Source organism: Neovison vison, chromosome 8, assembly GCF_020171115.1.
Source record: "Neovison vison isolate M4711 chromosome 8, ASM_NN_V1, whole genome shotgun sequence".
NCBI lineage: Eukaryota > Metazoa > Chordata > Mammalia > Carnivora > Mustelidae > Neogale > Neogale vison.
This window is the reverse complement of record NC_058098.1, coordinates 22,183,956-22,202,777: the sequence shown is the minus strand read 5'-3', so window position 1 is coordinate 22,202,777 and position 18,822 is coordinate 22,183,956. Positions and strand designations below refer to the sequence as shown.

Here is an 18,822-nt window from a genome sequence, read left to right as displayed (position 1 = left end):
TTTCATATGTGAAAAGTGGAGAAGTGAATAGCAAACCTGGAGAGAAAAAGGCTGTAAGAATAACTTCCCAGTTATTAAAGGCTTTCCCATAAAAGTACCAAGGATATCCGAAACTCTTTTCTGCTGGGACACTGCAAATTGTCACAACGCATACACCTTGGCTCTCCCCTAGGTTAGTGTGCACAGACTTACCCCATTACAACATCCTGCTGTACAGAGGTCCCAGAGGTGCTGTTAGAAGTCAGCTCCTGGTCAGGGGTATGTAGTAGTCTGCAATCTTCCACCAGAAGGAACAGTGCTGCAAAGAACAATCTTGTATAAGTACTTATCATTGTCCTGCAATTATTTCTCATGATAGAATCCTGGAAGTGGACTTACTGGCTTGAGAGAATGCGTCCATTTTACATTCTGATACTTACTAGTTGAAAAACTTTATGGGGTAATTCTCGGAGTCCACTAGTATTTAGGCTTTACCTGGGGAAATCTGCTTACAAAGAGCAATCCTAACACACTCCCATTCTCCTTTTACATCCAGCCCTTCCCCTCCCCCTCCAGGAAGTCTGGGGAGGGGCTCCTGAAGCTGCTTTCTTATCCAGCTCCCAGGTAGCCCAGCTGTGGGAGGAAGAGCTAGTGCCTTCTATTTGCCCCAGAGCACCCCACCTAGCACAAACCTTGGGAAGTCCTGTCCTGGCGCGGGGTGGGGGGTTGCAGAACTTGCAGGGAGGTCTCTGGGTCATAGCCCAGGTCCCTAGTGACTTCCCCCAAATAGCAAAGTCTGGCTCTCATGCACCACAATGTCTGGCATTGAGTGTTGGGGACAGTCATAGCTCCAGGCTCACCTGGATGCACCCCTTTCTCCTTCCAGACCCCTCCCTCCTGAAGGTCCCTGCCCCACATACATCTTTGAGCCTAGTGACCAGGACCTAGTAAATTTACCTTTACCTAAGATTTCCCAAGCCTCTCTTCTCTAAGGCAGGAGCACCACTTCCCCCAGGAAATCATTTGGGGCCTTCACACTGGGCCACAGTCTCCGTATCTTGACATGGTGGGTAGTGGCACTGGCATTCTGGGTGCTGCTGTAGTGTGGAGAGTAGTGTGGCTAACTAGGTTTCTGGGCTGTTGCAAGGAAATCTGGCTTCAATTGGGAGCCCAGGTGCACCTACAAGATCATTTAATCAGCATTCTGATGGGCTTAAGGCCTGTTTGGAAAGAACTCAATTTTTATTTTCAGATTTCTCCAAGGCCGAAGGGCCATTAGGGCCAAAAGCCATTTCAAGGCTGCTCAAGGGTCCTAGATATCTAGGACCAGATGAGGAACCAGAGGCCCAGAAAAGGCCTTGCGGGGCTCTAGGCTGTGTGCTGCTGCGCTCTGAGGAGCACCAAGTTCTGGCAGGAAAGCGGAGCGGGGTTGGACGGAGCCAAGCGCAGGGACGAGAGTCCTGGCACGGCTGGAGAAGACACATCCTGGAGCTGGGTGTGGTGAGGTAAGCCCAGAAAAGACACACGGGCGAGGGGCGCTGGGCGCGTCTGGTCAGGTGGTCGGCCTCGGTGGGGTGAGGGCTGGGCTCCGGCGGCGGACCCACCTCGGTCCAACGACACTGGCTGACTGTGTGAGCAGAAGCCAAATCCAGAGCCTCTGCAGCTCGCGGGGAAGCCCGGAGCCGGGAGGTAACGGCACCAACCCCAGAAGCCAAGAGCTGCAACACGGGATAGTACACGCCAGGGGCCCCGCTCCGCATCGCTGTGTGAGCAACACTCCTCAAGCGCCGTTTTTACCTCAGGCCGCCACTTGTGTCTAGACCCAGGAGCTGCGTGCTTTGGGGCTGTGTCCGAGGCAGCCTTCTACCCGAGTCTAGCGGCCGCTGAGGCGTCGCGTGCAGAGCCCGGTCCTCACCAGCTGGGGTAAACGCCCCGGCTCACTGGGCCTCAGTTTCCTCCCGGTGCGATGGGAGCCATCACACGGCCGGCGGGAGACGTGCTGGAGGCAGCGGCCTCACGAACGTCAGGCTTTGCATTACTTCTCCCCTAGGCAAACGGCCCCGACTCCCAGCCTGGAGCACACAGTAGGCGCTCCGGAAACGCTCCCCGAGAGGAGGAACGGGCCACTTCCTGCCCCCGAGCGGACTCTCCCGAAGCCGGGCTCCCACCGCTCCTCTTCCGAGGCCATGTGGCATTCCTGCGGGTGGGGGTGGGCGCAGGAAGAAGGTGCCCGCCCGGCCCCGCCCCCTCCGGGCGCGGTGGGCGGGACGAAGCCCCCGGCCGCTGTCGTCCCGCCCCGCGGGGGGTGGGCGTAGCTCGCCGCGCTCCGCACAAAGTTTGTTTTCTCCCTCCGGGCGAGTGGGGGAGGGCGAGGAAAGCGCGGGGGGGAGGAGAGGGGATCTGACGTCAGGCCGCGAGGTGCTTTCCAGCCGCGAGCTGTCAGGCCGAGTGTCAGGCCCGGCAGGTACGCGGCGCGCTCCCCCGGCGCCCCCCGCCCCCTGCCAAGACGCCCGGCACCGAGCCAGGGGCCGCGTGGACGGAAAAGCCGCTCGGAAAAGTCAGTGCGGGGCGCAGGAGTGGGACAGAGTCGGGCGGGGGGCGCGCGGGACAACTTGGAAAGTTTCTTTTTCTCGGCCGGGCGGGGGAGGGGGGCGTCGTCCTGGCGCGTGCGATTGTGGGTGTGTAAGCTCTGGTGTTTGTGAGCCGCGACTGCTGGGGGGCGGGCGGGGGCCGGTGGGGGGGAATGTCGCACCGTCCCCCCCCCAAGTTGGAAGCTCTCTCGAGGCCCTTCTGGGGGGCCCAGCTCCGTACGATCCCAGCCCGTGAGAGGGCCGCCCCTGCCCCGGGCCGGGGTGAGCGCGCGGGGGTTGGGTTTGTTTGGTTTAAAAAGTGCACGTTGCTAACCGCCAGCAGCCTCTCCCCCCTCCGCCCCCCCCCGCGGCGGCCGAGCCGAGGAGGGGGCCGCGGAGAGTGACAGCTGCGGGTGGGGGCAGCGGCAAGGGCCCGGGGCTGGGGGGCTGGGGAGCCCGCGCGAGTTCCCCTTTCCTTTGGAACAAAGGAAAGTCTGTCTCGGAGGCATCTGTCACTCCCAGGCGGGCCAAGGAAGCGGGGCGCGTGGGGCCGGCAACCCGAAGAAAGTTTGTGCGCGCCGGGACCCTCGGGCAGGCCGAGCGTGAGCCGAGCCTCCCGCGGGGGAAGCACGCAGTTCTCTGGGGTAGGGGGCGGCCAACATGGAGTCTGGGCGCAGGGCTGGGGTGGGGGGGGCGGTGCGGAGGTGGGAGCCCAGCCCCCTCCCCTCCCCCTCCGGGCCGAGTTCGGAGCACAAAGCCGAGCGCGCAGGCTCGGCCAGCCCCGCGCCCCGAAGAGTCAGACAGCGCCAAGCGGCGGGGGAAGGGGGTGGGAACCAAACTTTTTCCTGCCCCGAGACAGACACGTGAGTTTTCTTTCTTGCAGAGCCCCCGCCCCACCCACTTTGCGGGCCGGCGGGGGAGCTGGGGCGCCGAGTCTAGCGCGGGGTAGGGGGCTGAGGGGGTGCGGGCGCCCCGAGCGCAGGCCGATTCCCCGCCGCCCCGGGAGCCATGTGCTCCGACTCGGTCTGGGCCGCGGGGGAGACTGCGCGCTTTGTGTGAACTGCTGGGAATGCAGCGTGAGTGCGCGGCCCGGGGGAGTGTCCGGTCGAGCTGGGGGAGTTGTCAGATAGTGCATGCGGGAGTGGCTGCCGGTCGGCGTCGTGGAGTGTATAGGAGGGTGCACTGGGTGTCCTGTCGTGAGGGTGCTGCCACGGGCCAGTTGGGGTAAGAATTGATCGCTGGTGTGATGACGTTTGGAGTTTCCTCAGTCTGAGAGATCGTGGGTGGGCGGGTCGGTTGGAGTTTGTGGGTAGGCACATAGCCAGGAATTGGGCTGGTTTCGTGGGTACCAGTTGTTCGTGCTAGACGTGGGCTCTGTAAACTGTGTGTGTGTGCTGTGTTTGTCGGTGAAAACCTTGGTGGTTCCAGGAGCTAAGGGATGGGTTGGTGCCTGTTATCTGAGCACTGCTACAGAGTTGCCTGGTGGTGAGGGCGTGTGTGTCTGTCAGTCTGTCTCTGTCTGGGTGTGAGTGTGGGGTGTGTATGTGGGAAACCTCCCCCCATTGTAAGCTGGCTGGAGTGCAGGACACGATGGTGGAGAGAGGTCTGCTGTTGGCTCAGGGGTCATCTCCACCGGCCACCCTAGGAACCCTGCAGACTGGGACTTGGTTGGCAGCCAGGGTGGAATTTATACAGATAACCCTGAGTAAACTTCTCATAGCCTGCCAGGACTGCATCCCTGAGCCCAGATCCCAACTGCCCTGGCCAGCTAAGCGCCAGAAACCTGACCTCAGAAAGCAGCCTGCTGTTGGTGTTCTCTGAGGAGTGGCACCTCTAACCAGTGCCTGTCTCACCTCCAGGTGGCCTGGCTGGGAGGGTAGACCCTTCCCTCGAAAGCCTGGCCGAGCCAGCCCAGATATCTGGGCTCAGGCCCAAGTCGAGGAAACAAAACCTGGGAGATGCCAGAGTCTGTTGGCCCAGCCTGCTGGGTAGCTGTTAAAAGGCTGAGGAGGGAGGAGCCTTGAGATTCTGGCATTAGCTTACCCTAGAACTTTTGCTTTTAAAATGTAAATCTCTTTTGCATGTGTGAACCAGAAGTTAGTCAGGGGGATGAGTAACTGAGTTGGGTTGTCTAAGGAAACCCCTTCCCACATTTGACAGGTGAAGAAGAGGGCTCAAGCCCAGAGAGGAGAGAGCACACTTGCCAATGTCACACAGCCAAGGGGAGAGAACCAGAGTCCAGCCTTGCTCATTTATCTGGATTTTTGAGGAATTGATTCATGAACCCAGCCAGGGGCTACATGACAAAAGTGAATGTCTCAGACAACCAATAGGGATGACTCAACACTCTGCAGGGCACAGTAGGTGCAGTAAATGTGAAACACCCATTGCTATAGGACCGTGGTGATTAATAGACTTTCCAGACCTGGGCAGCAAAATGCTAGAGTTTGGGGAGGCTGGCGAGGGTTGGTTGTTGTTGGCAAACGTCGGTCCAAACCTTCCTTCCACACCCTGTCCTGGAGGTGAAGTTTTTTTTTTCATAACAGCTTTATGGAGATGTAACTCACATATCCTACCACTTACCCATTTAAAGCAAACAAGTGAGTGGTTTTAGTATACTCACAACTATGTAACCACCACCACAGTCAATTTTAGAACATTTTTATCACTTCAGAAAGAAACTCCATACCCTTTAGCTGTCCTTCTTCTAGTCCCCTCCCCCATCCTATTCTAAATCGGTCATTAAAACGGACTCATATGTATTTTTCATGACTTGCTTCTCTCACTTACCATATTTTCAGGGTTCATCCACACTGTAGCATGGATCAGGACTTAGTTCCTTTACATGGCCAAATAATACTCCACCATATGGATGGACTACGTTTTGTTTTTCCATGCCTCCACTGATGGACACTTGGGTTCCTTCCACCTTCTGGCTATTATGAATAATGTCGCTGTAAACGTTTGTGTTCAAGGTTTTGTGTGAACGCAGGTTTTCATTTCTCTTTGGTAGATGTCTAGGAGTGAAATTATTGGGTCACATGGTAACTGTTTAAATTAGGTGGCGTTCTCTCTGGGTCTTGATTTTCTCATCTATAAAATAACGATAATAGTAGTATCTGTCTTAAAAGGACTTGACTGAGATAGTGTGAAGTGCTCAGTACAGCGCATGGAAAACAGACCTCAGGGGTAGCTAAAATTCTTTGTAGTCTGGTACTGCTTCTTAAAGAGCTGCCACTTACTCAGTAGTCCTCTACTGAGTGCATAAAATCAAGGCATCTCAGACTCATCCCTTCTAGGTTGCCCAGGCAAAGGTATGGCCTGAGACTTTGATTTACTATTCCTCCATTTCGGTGTCCCAGGCTGTAATGATGTGTTTGGAGACAGGGAAAGGGTAAAAGGGAATGCATGGTAATAATGTCCCCATCCCCTCTGTCACTTGTTCCAGGCTTGCCCAAGGTCCACCTAGCCCCTAAACACCATGTCAGACAGTGATCTGGGTGAGGACGAAGGCCTCCTCTCCCTGGCAGGCAAGAGGAAGCGCAGAGGGAACCTGCCCAAAGAATCGGTGAAGATCCTCCGGGACTGGCTGTACTTGCACCGCTACAACGCCTACCCCTCAGAGCAGGAGAAGCTGAGCCTTTCTGGACAGACCAACCTGTCAGTGCTGCAGGTAAGGAGCAGGTAGCAGGAGACCTGAGTTCTAGTTCTAAGTCCTGTCGCTGATACACTGTGTGGCCACATGACAACATCCACTCTGCCTCAAGGGAAGACCATGACATGAGGTGACAGCAGCTAGATCTGGGGGAGTTCTGAAGAGGCAAGGCACCACTATGAATGTCTTGGTGTCATTAACAGTGGAGGCCATGGGGAAGGTGAGAAGGCGCTGAGTGTTTGGAATTCAGCCCCTGGCCCCTGGCCCCAGAGCAGGGTTTAGTAACTTGCAGAAGGGCAGCTAGTGGTCTGCAGTGTAGTTAAAAAAATGAATTGGGATCATGGCCAAGGAAAGGGCAGAATTCAGAAGTTCTGGGTTCAAAACCCAGTTCTGCCACATAGGAGCAAGGGCTCACATCTTGATTTCTCCATCTGTAAAGTGGGGGTTCGAATCCTCCCTTGCTTGACTGAATTGTTGTAAGGAGCAGATTCAGAACTGGATGTGAAAGTGCTTTGGGGGCACCTGGCTGGCTCAGTCAGTGGAGCACGTGACTCTTGACCTTGGGGTTGTGAATGCGCATCCTATATTGGGTGTAGAGATTACTTAAAATCTTCTAATAAAAAAAAAAAAAGAAAGAAAGAAAGAAAAGATGGGGCACCCGGGTGGCTTGGTTGAGTATCTGACTCTTGATTTCAGCTCAGGTCTTGATCTCAGGATCCTGGGATTGAGCCCCACATTAGGCTCCACGCTCAGCATGGAGTCTGCTTGTCCCTCTCCCTCCTCTGTCCCATGCCCATACCCCCACTCCCCACACACTCTCTAAAAATAAATATTAAAAAAAGAAAGAAAGTGCTTTGTAAACCATCCACATGAGCATACCTGAAGATCTCTTGTCTGCTTTTCGTCAGAACGCAAGGTATCATCTCCTTTGAACTGCCCGACCCCTGACCTTTTTGTTCTGTGTTCATGGTGCTGAGGTAGACACCCTGGACTATCACCGACTTGCCTCCAGTTTGGCTCTCATCTACCTGGGCGACACAGCAGGCCCCCAGTCTAGCGAAGGCCCATCCCCTGCCCCATGGGCCCCCAGGGCTCCTTTCATGAGCCGGCTAAGCCTCTACCCCAAGGCCTCCTGTTCCAGCTCTGTCTTTTCCTAGCCCTTAATAGATTCCTTACTTGAATCTGTGGTGCTAATTCTCCTTCCTTCCCTTACACCCCAACCCTTGGAACCTCCCTTGTCTCCCCAGTTCCCATCCCTTCTCCATGATGCCTCATGCTGAGTATTCAGCCTTCGGAACTCCTGTCCCCTGACTTTATACTTGCTGGGCAGTGGTTAATGTCTGTGAGAAAGGCTCTAGGGTTACAGAACCTGACTCAGATCCCATCTTCTCCACAAGAAAAAGCCTGGATGTTGGCCAGGTCCACTGCCTCTCCCTGAGCCTCACGTTCCTCATCTGAAAAAAGGAGATGATTGTGGTACTTGGCATAGCATGTAAGGAAGAGGGATGGAGAAGAAAGATTCAAGGCTCACGGCAAGGTGAGCAGAGAGTGGGTGTTTCTGCTCTTGTCATCCTCATCTCTTAGATCACAGGTCTTGGACTGACCTCAGGTATCTGGTAGTGCCTAGCATATCACAGTGTACCAAGCACTCCCAACCAGAGCTGAGGTCCCAGAGAGGAACCAGACACATTCCCATCCTCAAGGTGTCTAGTCTGGGATGGGAAAGCGGGGAGGACCTAGCCATTAGTGTTTGTAGAAAGTGTTGCTGGGACAGAAGGCAGCAGAGACCCAAGCAGTGTTTCTAAGCCAGCCTGGGGTGTCAGCAGGCCTCCCAGAGGAGGCGGACTTGAACTCACAGGATGTAGAACAACACAGGCCAAAGGCTTGAGCTTGAAAACCAGGATCACCTCGATGGGCTCTTTGCTGGTCTTCTGCCTCTAGCCTTTTTCCTTCAGTCTGTTCTCTCTCCTCTTTTTTTTTTTAAATGGGCTTTATTAAGCAGTTCATGAATTGGACAGCATCCCATCTAACCCCGCTCCCTCAGTCCATTCTCCTGAACACAAAAGTACAAATCTGATTGTGTCACACACACCATGGACCCCACTGTCCTCTGCAGAGAATCCAAACTCAGGAGCTTACAGCTTCCTCTCCATTCTTAGGACCTGTGAACCTTCAGCCCTCTGTTCCTCCAGGCCTTCTTCCTAGGCTTCTTCGTGACTTTTCTGAACTTGACTCACTCCATGTAAGCATTTCCTCATGAGAGCATTCTTGGACTAGGTCTGAGGCCACTACTCTTGTGTTCCTGGTGCACCTCCTACCTGTGCTGCCACACTGTACTGAAATTGCTTTTGGTCAGGGACACCATTTCTTACTGAGTGATGTGCCAGTTTCTCTAATTTATTTTTCACAGACCCACCTCCCTGCAACATGTTGACTTGATACATTTTTATTATTATGTCATTTAAGCTATCATGTCACTTAAGCATGTATAAAAACTGGGTTTAAAAAAAAATTGCTTTTGCTCTTATAAATTGTAAAATAACCAGTTTCCCAATGTAACTGTGAAACCAATGAAAAACTTAATGTAAAATGGTGGATGGGGATGATGCTTTGCTGACTCGGCTGTGATGTGTAGTATGACAAAGGCACTGACTCTGGACTTGAGCAAGTCTGGGATTGCCGGAGGCCACTGTGCTCCTATTCAAGATCAGAATGGAAATGTGAAGCTAAAACATTCTTCTGAGAACTAGTGGATTCCTAGGATGATATATCCCTGATTCCACATTAGAGAAATGTTGGGCTGAGGCAGGACCAGCTGAATCTTGGCGTGCCCTGATGGGAAGTGTTCTGGTGTTGGCCACCCTGCTCTAGAGTCCTGCTGAGAGTTAAGGAGCAGTAGGGACCATGTGGCCCTGGGGGGAAACTATACCATGAATCCCACTGGGCCTCCACCCTTCTACCTCCCCTTGGCGGTCTCACAGGCACCTCAGATTTCTTGATTGGTAATGGATGGATAACTTCTCCAGACTGGCTCGCTCTTTTTCTAAGGGGTGCCCCTTCATTTCCCTTCCTCAGCTCATTTGATCAGTCACCAGTTCCTATGCATTCACCCCTTAAGTATTTCTGAAGTGTGGGTTTCCTTCCCTGGTCCAACCTATCATTGTCTTACCACTTGCTGTTCCACTACTAAAAGCCCTTCAGTGACTCCTGCCCTCACCCCTGAGGCCTCCCCCAGTACTCATGCCACACGAATCAGTACCCCAGACAGCTTCATTCCCACTCCTAACCAGGGAGACCCTCAGCCCTCAGAGGAACTGTGTGCTCCCATGGTACCACAACTGGGTCAGCACTTGGACAATGGACTGTAGAGCTGCTTTTTAGAACAGGAGGCTTACTTATCACTATATCACTATATCCCAAGTTTAGCTCTATGCCTGGTATCTGGTAGGTGCTCAGTAAACAATTATTGAATTGATAGAAAATGAGGAAGTGTGGGGCAATGTCAACAGGCAGGACCTCAAAAGTAAAGAAGTGTAGCTTCTCACTCTGGAAAAATTGGCCCAGGTCCCTGGAGACATTGCTTTTTCCTGTGTTTAATTTTTTTAATTTCACTGTTTATTAAGAACGTTTGCAAATATCCACAAAAGAGAATATTATAATGCACTCCTAGAACCAATCACCTGGCTTCAGCATGCTTCAGCATTTTGCCAAGCTTGTTTTCTCTCTCCCTGGGGACAGTTCTTTTGATTGTCTCCTTTAACTGGCCCGAGAGCAATCTCATTAGCAAGTCAATGAGTCACTTAACTAACTGGTTTGCTGGTACTTGCCTGGGGCTAGGCAGTTGGGAGGGTAAGACCAAAAAAAAAGTCATTTGTGAAGGGTTTTCACAGGTCCCTGTGACACCCTCTGAGCCCACTTTATTGCTGTGGTTTCTGACTGTTCTGAGGGGCTGGCTGCCTGTTGGGGAGGGAAGGGAAGCGTGGCAGGGAGGGTTCGGGCCCCATTCTTTCACTCATACTGATTGGGGGTGTGCTCGGTGCCAGGCCCAGTGCTGTGTGCTGGAAAACACAGTGGTAGAACAGGCACTATCTCTGCCCCCTGGGTAGCCTCCTGTAGGAAGGAAAAACAATATTTAATGGACTAAGAATTCAGTGTAATTAATTGCCAGTGTGGTGTCAGCTGAGCTCCCCCTTCCTTTCAAGGCCATTAGAACTCCATTCAAATGGAGTTACCTGAGAGGCTTTTTGCAAAGCGGGAGAGGGGCTAAGGGTCAGCAGAGGGGATGGGAGTGAGTGGATTAAACCACTGGTTCCTAAGTCTGGGCTGCAGAACTCAGGGAATTTGTTTAAAAACACGCATTCCTGACTCTGCCCCCACCCCACCCCACTCCCACTGGACCTGTAGAGCAGATGAGATTTTTTTTTTTAATTTTTTTATTTGTAAATAATCACACCCAACACCGGTTTTGAACCCACAACCCTGAGATCAAGTGTTGCACGCTCCACTGACTGAGCCAGCCAAGCGCCCCCAAGAGATAGCTATTTTTTAAACTCACCTTCAAGGTGATTATAATACAGCCAGCTGCTTTTGAGAGCACCCTGGTATGGGTGTCATAACACAAGTGGGGGTCCAGTGATATTTGGGAAAGGTCCTTCCATGCCTTCACTTCTCTCCCTTCTTTTGCTTCTGTCTTGGGCAGCTGAAAAGACAATAGAATGAAAGCACCAGTGTCGCCTTCTTCAAAGGCCCTCCTCTGATCCTCGTGGCCTTCATCAGCTTCCTGGTGCCCTCCCACTCCCGTTTGCCGCAGGGATTCCTCCCACATTCTTTATCACAGCCGCTGATACAAAGTACCGGCAGGACAGCCGCCAGTCCATAGGGCCGGTTTGTGGTAGAGATAGGCTTTGAGGCCCCCAGCCTGGGTTGTGCCGTATCAATCACAGAATTCACCTTGGCATTCTCCCTACCACCTCCCCAAGGACCTTGAGTGGGGGCAAATCACATGCTTTTTCCCTGACTTGGGCATGGGTCTGCAGCTGGAAGAGGCTACAGAAGTTCCTGCTGGCCTGTTATCACAGCCCGGCCCTGCCGGTGCGCGCAGGCCTGCCCTTACCCGGCCCCTCTCAGCTGCGCATTTCTAGCGGATGAGAAGACAAAACAGACAGCAGGCTGCCAAGTTTCTGTGGACCAGGCTGAGCATGTGGGAGAGTGGTTTCTGCTCTTCCCAGAATTCTAAGCCAAAATGGGAGGTGCTGCTAGGGGCTAGGTGCCCACACAGCTGCTAATAAAGGCCTAAGTTCCCCTCCCCAAGCCTGCTTTCTTAACAGAAATCCTCATCCCTACTTCACTTGAACCAGGTCACGGTGACCTGACACCTTCCCCTGCGCGCAGAGCTACCGGGAGAAGGCGCAGTGCTCTGTGGTGGCCCAGGGAGCTGCTGTGGCAGCGGCTGGACGCAGGAGGGGAAGCATCCCGAGGAGCAGAAAGGCTTCAGTCTGTTCTCTTCACCTGGCAGTAGGGGTTGCCTGGAAGTGGTGACCTTGAGCAAGTTACCGAGCTCTGATCAGGGCCTCTGTTTCTTCCCCAGTTCAAGTAAAGTGGTCATCGCAGTACCTATCTCGTAAGTTGGAGATTAAGTAATTAGATGGAAATGTTCAGAACAGCACCTGGTGTGTTTTGTGTTCAACAGGTGTTTGCTTTCAGGATTATGGTCATGATTATTCGGTCGTCAGTTCCACCTGTTCGCTAAGACACAGCAAAGCACAGGCCCTAGAGCCTGGAGACCTGGGTTTGGATCCCAGCTCTAGACTCGGAGCCTGTGTGACTCTGGGCATGTTCTTTCATCTTTTATGAGTTCAGTTCCTTCCTTAGTACTTAGAGGACACTACTGACTACCTTCCAGCTTGTACCGATGAAACATAATGCAGGTGAGGCGGCTGGCATGGTACTTAGTATCAGAGGTGCTGAATTCCTTTTCTTTACCTCACCCAGCTAGCTGTTCAGCCCTACCTCTCTCTGGGGCTCCCCTGCAGCCTTAGCCAGCATTCAGCTCAGCCTGTGTCTGCTGATGCCTGCTGGTGTGTGTGTGCGTGTGTTTATACTGGGAAGACCCTGGAGATGAAGAAGAATAAATGAGAACCCCTGGAATGGAGAGGAAGAGAAGCCACTAGAAGGCTCTGGCTCTTCCCTGAACAGGAGCTTTTGTACCTGCTGAGTAAGGAGCCAGGACAACTCCAGGCACCAGCCCCTGCCCTAGGTGGCTGTCCCTTTGGCTAGGTAGAGACAGACTCCATAGGAAGATGGCGGCCAAGAGCTTGCCCTGGAAATGGGCCAGGAGAGGTGATAAGCAGGGGTAGAAACTGCTACAAGAGCCTTAAGGAGAGCTGAGCCTTGATCCATTCACCAAACCGTAGAGAAACGTGAGCCATTGCTGCAGTCCACACAGTTCCCAATATCCCGCCACACAGGTGAGGGGGAGAGGGTTCTGATCTCTTGCCCTGTGCAGCAGCTGGTACATGCTCTGTATCTGTCGATAAACAGGGAGAAGAGACAGGGCCGGAAGAGGGAGCTACGGTGTGCAAGGTGTGTAGGTCAGCAGGCCACTGTTGAGGCCCTTCAGTGGTGTGCCATGGTGTCCTGGCCTGCTGCTGTCAGTTCTGCCCCAAGTCCACAAAGACTAGATTGCGTCTTCCCGTTATTGTCCCCACCACTGGTTGTAATTTTATATTCACTTGTAGGATTTCTTTTTTAACTCTCTCTTCCCAACGTGAACTTGTCTGAAGGCTGGGATTATGTCTGTGTTGTTTGCTGCCATGTTTCTGGGGCCAGGAACGTAGGTGCTTCATAGCTGGTTTTGACCGAGTGAACTGATCACGGCCTCTTCTGTGCATTCCAGATATGTAACTGGTTCATCAATGCCCGGCGGCGCCTTCTCCCAGACATGCTCCGGAAGGACGGCAAAGACCCCAATCAATTCACCATCTCCCGCCGCGGGGGTAAGGCCTCAGATGTGGCCCTGCCCCGAGGCAGCAGCCCCTCAGTGCTGGCTGTGTCTGTACCAGCCCCCACCAATGTGCTCTCCTTGTCCGTGTGCTCCGTGCCACTCCACTCAGGCCCGGGGGAAAAGCCAGCAGCCCCCTTCTCACCAGGGGAGCTGGAGCCCCCGAAGCCCCTGGTGACCCCTGGCAGCACACTCACTCTACTGACCAGAGCTGAAGCCGGAAGCCCCACAGGTGGACTCTTCAACACGCCACCGCCCACCCCCCCAGAGCAGGACAAGGAGGACTTCAGTAGCTTCCAGCTGCTGGTGGAGGTGGCGCTACAGAGGGCTGCTGAGATGGAGCTTCAGAAGCAGCAGGACCCATCGCCCCCCTTACTGCACACTCCGATCCCCTTAGTCTCTGAAAACCCCAAGTAGGCATCTGCCAAAAGGGGTGCTCGAGGCTCGAGCCAGCTGTCCTGGGTTTCCATTTGGGTTCCCTTTCATACAGAGGGTTTTCTTGGATCACTGCCAAACATCAGGATCATCTCCTCTGTCCAGAGGTCTTCAGCAGGAAGATGCCAGCTGGTGTCACTGCACCGTGACGGGGACCTCTCTGCTAACTGCCGTTTCTCCAGGCCTCCTCAGTGATGAGATGGAGATCGGAGACGGGCATGGTGCTGCTGCTGCTTCTCCAGAGAATCCCTAGGACACCTCTGTCCCAGCCTGCTTTCCTGGCTGGGCACAGGAAACCCACCACATTCAGACCTACGCCCCGGAGCTGGGCCTCTCTGTGTTAAGCGAAGTGTGGACAGTCCAAGTTCATAAGTGTGAACAAGAGAAGAGGAACCCAGCAGATGTAACAGAACTGACTCCAGTTGAATGTTTAGGTTTTCACTAAACTTTATTTTTCCTTTTTTGCTGGGGTTTGCATTAATGGGAGTAGTTAGCCCAGGTGTGGGGAGTCAGTGTGTGTTGCCTGAGGGAGTCTGACGAACTGGGAATTAGGCACCACTGCAACTGGTGAGTGTTTTACAAGGAAAGAGTATCTTTATTTTGGGGACCAGCTAAATCTCTGCAAAATTCCAAATGATTGTTTTATTGTTGGTTTGATTTACCCAAAAAAAAAAAGGACACACACACACACAAAAACCCCTTTTTGAGCTCTGGCTTTTCTGCGTCAGGCACAGAGCCTTTAAGAATAAAGAAAGGGTCCAATACAGAATCTGACCAAACCTTCTAAGCGCAGAGCAGAGAAGGATGATAAAACCGGACAGGTGGTTATTGGTTTGGTTTGTTCGTTTTTCTGTTTTGTTTTGTTTTTTAAATTTTTGTTTTTACTATGTTTTGGGGGACAGGGGAAGTAAGCTAGACCAAGGCAGTGAGTTTTTTGGTTTTGTTTTGTTTTTTCTCCTTAATATTTTCCCCTCTTTATCCTTGAAAGTTTGGCCAAGCAGCCTGGGTTTTGAATTCCATTAAGAACTCGGGATTAGTGCGGCCAAAACGGAAAAAGCTGCCAGTAGCTCCTACTTGGAGAGAAGTGAGCCACCTACTGGTCAGGAAGCCCTTGTAGCTGACTCCGATGGGCCTTTATTCCCATGACAGTGGCAAGAACCTATTCCTGGAAGAAGCAGGGAACGTGCCCCCAGCGGCTGAGAAGCTGCCTTCTCTGGAGGCTGGGGCTGGAAATCGGTTAGGAAGCCTGTCCACTGTGTCTTTGTATTGCACCTTTCTCTAAATTGGAGTTGCAGAGCCCTCTGCTCTGAACTTCACAGTGAACTAGATCACGGTCTTATTCTTCTCCCTCCTCTCCATTTTTTTATTTTGCTGTCTCACTGCTAACAGCGTTTGACAGCAATACATCCCATCTTTATATATCCTCAGAAACACTAATTCTAGGTTACTATTAGCCAAAATATTTTTGTTCTGAATAATGTTGTTACTGGGCCGAAAGGTCAGGAGCCCTCAGCCTCTAGTTTCCTGAAGTTGCCCAGTCAGGTAGGCACAAGGGGGAGATTCCTGGGGGTTGACTTGGGTGGGCCTGGACAGGAGAAAGGCAGCAACGTGTGTTCTGTCCTTTCTGGGATGATGTCTGAAGGCTTCAGGGAGGCTACCTGACTTCTCAGTGGCTTGGCCTGCCCACTGCTGTGGGAATGGGGATTAGTTACTTAAGGAGAGGGAGCTTTGCTCTCTCTGAGTGGGCATGTTTCCTAGGCTCTCTCTTTTGCTACCCCAGCCTGTCTTTGCATGTCCCAGGGGGATCAGGGATCCTCGCCCTCCTGAGGCCCAGCTGGGGAAGAAAGAATAGCAGCTTCAAGACAGCTGAAGCTGCTGTTTGCCCAGCCTGTTCCACCCCACCCATGTCTGAGCCCAGGTCTGGTAGCACTGTAGGAAGACGCTTATAGCAAGAGCCCCTGGCAGTGTATTGGGCTGGGGTGGGACTTTTCCTTCCCACAGTGCACTGAGCAGTAGAGATGGTGAGGGGTGAGGAGCCATGCTGCTGAATTCTGGTTGGCATTTCCCCCTTGTGCGAGATGGGGAGGCTGGAGGTGGGGCAGCCTCTGCTTGGTTGGGTTGTGAGAGAAACCTGGAGAAGCACAGTTATCCCGTTGAGTTATTTGAGCAAAAAACTACTGTAAATAACTTTTGTTTTTGTCTTTCGTCAAATAAAGTTGTTTTTGGGTTTTGTTTTGTTTTGCTTTTTAAAGCAGAAAGAGATTGACCCACAGTGACCTTGGGCCCCGTCCAGGGGTGGGGCAGTTGCTGAGTTCTTACAGGGCCTTCATCGTCGTCCCCCCACCCCAGCAGCCACCTGTCAGTGTTGGGCGCCCTGCGTCCTTCTTCTTTGGCCTCAACCCTGGTCCATAACGCTTTCACCATAGTGGGCAGGAGGCATATGCCTCCCTAGCTGCACAGTCTTCCCTGGATAAACACTCAAGCTTTGGGGTTGCTGAGTGGTGAGGAAACTTAGGGAGCTAGCAACCTTATCCTCCCCCTCAACCAGTGAGGAAAGCATAGGACTGCAGTATGACGCCGGCACAGAAAGCTGCACAGATGAGATGGATGCTTTAGTCATGTCTGAAACTGGCACCACCTCTAGACTTCCATGTTACAGAAGCTAGTAAATTTCACCCCCCCCCTTATTTTTAAGAGTTTATTTATTTGACAGAGATCACAAGTAGGCAGAGAGAGAGGAGAAACAGGCTCCCCGCTGAGCAGAGAGCCTGATGTGGGGCTCTATTCCAGGACCCTGAGATCATGACCTGAGCCAAAAGCAGAGGCTTAACCCACTGAGCCACCCAGATACCCCTCAATTTCCCTTTTTTTGCTTAAGGTAGCTAGCTGTGAGTTTCATTTACTTCATTTACTTTATAATGAAGCAACTATACATTTCACTGCAGCCCAAACAGTGCAAAGTCAAGGCCTGCAGCAGTAAACACCCTTGCTTTGTGCCTGGGCCTATCCAGTGTTACTACTTTAATTTTTGTATACACACAAAAGAAGGCAGATGCCCTTCTCATAAGTAAAGAAACTGAGGGTTTGTTAGATTAATTGGCCTGAACTGTACAGCCAGTATTAAATGGAGCTAGGATATGAATTCAAGTCTATCTTACTTGAAGGTCACCCTGACATCTGCCTGGACCTTATTTGAACTAGTGATGGGCAGTTCACTGACTACTGGCGTTTAACCAATATGGTTTTTGGGCCAAACACTAGAAATTTCTAATACTGAACCAGATCAGCTTCTGATGACAACAGACCTAGATGGAGGATGTCCAATCTCCCACAAGTCCTTCTCCTTTAGAAATCTGGAGTCAGTGCCCCCCTATTCAAGTTTCCCAGACTAAAGAGTTCTGGTTGGAGAGAGTTTGGCCATTCATCCAAGCTCCTGGTCTTCCACTTCCTCTGTCAGTGGCCCTCAAACTGTACACTTGGCCATAGGGCTTGCCAGAACAGGGACATTCTGTGGAAGGGCTCTTCAAAATAAATTTAATTTTCATTTTCATCTGGAAAATGAATATTAATATTACCCTAAAGGGGGAAATCTTTTGGATGGTCTGACTGCCTTAGAAGAAATGGCTTCCTACAGATATTTTTCAGAGAACTGAAACCAAAAGTATCTTCTGTGACAAGCTTCAAACTGATGAACCCCTGAGTAAGCAAGCCTTTAGATAATGATTATTTAATTTATTTATTTATTTTTTTAGATTATTTATTTATTTATTTGACAGAGAAATCACAAGTGGGCAGAGAGAGTGAGGAGCGGGGAAGCAGACTTTATGCTGAGCAGAGAGCCCGATGCGGGGCTCGATCCCAGGACCCTGAGATCACGACCTGAGCTGAAGGCAGAGGCTTAACCCACTGAGCCACCCAGGTGTCCCAGGAAATAGCATTTAAATGCATTTCTGGAGGCACCTGACTGGCTCAGTCAGTAGAGCATGCGACTCTTGATTTCGGGGTTGTGAGTCTGAGCCCTACGTGAGGTGCAGAGATTACTTAAAAATACAAAATCTTGGGGCGCCTGGGTGGCTCAGTGGGTTAAGCCACTGCCTTCGGCTCGGGTCATGATCTCAGGGTCCTGGGATCGAGTCCCGCATCGGGCTCTCTGCTCAGCAGGGAGCCTGCTTCCTCCTCTCTCTCTCTGCCTGCCTCTCTGCCTGCTTGTGATCTCTCTCTGTCAAATAAATAAATAAAATCTTTAAAAAAAAAATACAAAATCTTAAAAAAAAAAGAAAACCGTCTACGGCTGGACTCAACTCTGGATTTAAAAAAGTACACTGCGGGGTGCCTGGCTGGCTCAGCCAATGGAACATGCAACTCTTGATCTCAGGGTCATGAGCTCTAGCCCCATGTTGGGGGTAGAGATTACTAAAAAAATAATAACAATTTAAAAAAGAAAGAAAGAAAAACTACACTCTAGTTTAGAAACTGCTAATGGGAAAAACTCCCAGAGGGGAGGGGCTCAGCCTGTCTTAGTGTGCTGTAAGCTTGGTATGTTAGCCACTACAGCTGCAGAGAAGGGAACTCGGGAATGTGGAAATAATAATTACCAATGCTTTCAATGTTACTGGTTTCCAAAGCACTTCTCTATAATCTAAGCTTGTGTTCAGATTCTGGCTCTGTCACCTAATGAGCTGTCATGATTCCAGACAAGTCAATTTACCACTCCAAACTACAGTGTCCTCATCAATAAAATGGGCATAGTAATATTCACCTCTTAAGAGGATGAAATAGGGGGGCACCTGGGTGGCTCAGTGGGTTAAGCCGCTGCCTTCAGCTCGGGTCGTGATCTCGGGGTCCTGAGATTGAGTCCCGCATCAGGCTCTCTGCTCAGCAGGGAGCCTGCTTCCCTCTCTCTCTCTCTCTCTGCCTGCCTCTCTGTCTACTTGTGATCTCTCTCTGTCAAATAAATAAATAAAATCTTTTAAAAAAAGAGAGAGAATGAATTAGGATATTCCATGTTACTGTTATTATATATTGTTATTACCTGGCCTCTCAGTAGAGGGCTGAGAGTAAAACAGAATTATGACCATAACTTGCCCCATACCACACAGCTGTTAAGAGGCAGAACTGGAAGGAATTACCCAGAGAAGTAGTTCTCAAGCTTTAATATGTATCAGAATCATCAGGAGAGCTTC

General features: G+C 51.7%; 1 protein-coding gene and 1 long non-coding RNA gene across 5 annotated transcripts in view; one reads left to right on the top strand and one right to left on the bottom strand.

Annotated features, from left to right (window-relative positions):
* Positions 1 to 2,153, bottom strand: part of LOC122916106 — an 80,035-nt gene extending 77,882 nt beyond the window's left edge. The window contains exons 1-2 of the long non-coding RNA XR_006386138.1: positions 1,777 to 2,153; positions 193 to 298 (exon numbers count right to left, since the gene is read on the bottom strand). This is a non-coding gene — a long non-coding RNA (uncharacterized LOC122916106). The remainder of the gene's footprint in view (positions 1 to 192; positions 299 to 1,776) is intronic.
* Positions 1,418 to 15,870, top strand: TGIF2 (TGFB induced factor homeobox 2). 4 transcript variants are annotated; one of them, XM_044263093.1, is made up of 3 exons: positions 1,418 to 1,484; positions 5,998 to 6,222; positions 13,100 to 15,870. In XM_044263093.1, exons 2-3 carry the CDS (start codon positions 6,031 to 6,033, stop codon positions 13,619 to 13,621), a joined length of 714 nt encoding a protein of 237 aa, XP_044119028.1. In that variant the 5' UTR covers positions 1,418 to 1,484; positions 5,998 to 6,030; the 3' UTR covers positions 13,622 to 15,870. The 4 variants fall into 4 exon arrangements, with proteins under 4 accessions (XP_044119028.1, XP_044119030.1, XP_044119027.1 ...); XM_044263095.1 differs by lacking the exon at positions 1,418 to 1,484 and adding an exon at positions 2,387 to 2,443; XM_044263092.1 differs by lacking the exon at positions 1,418 to 1,484 and adding an exon at positions 2,457 to 2,536.
* The last annotated feature ends 2,952 nt before the right edge of the window (positions 15,871 to 18,822 follow it).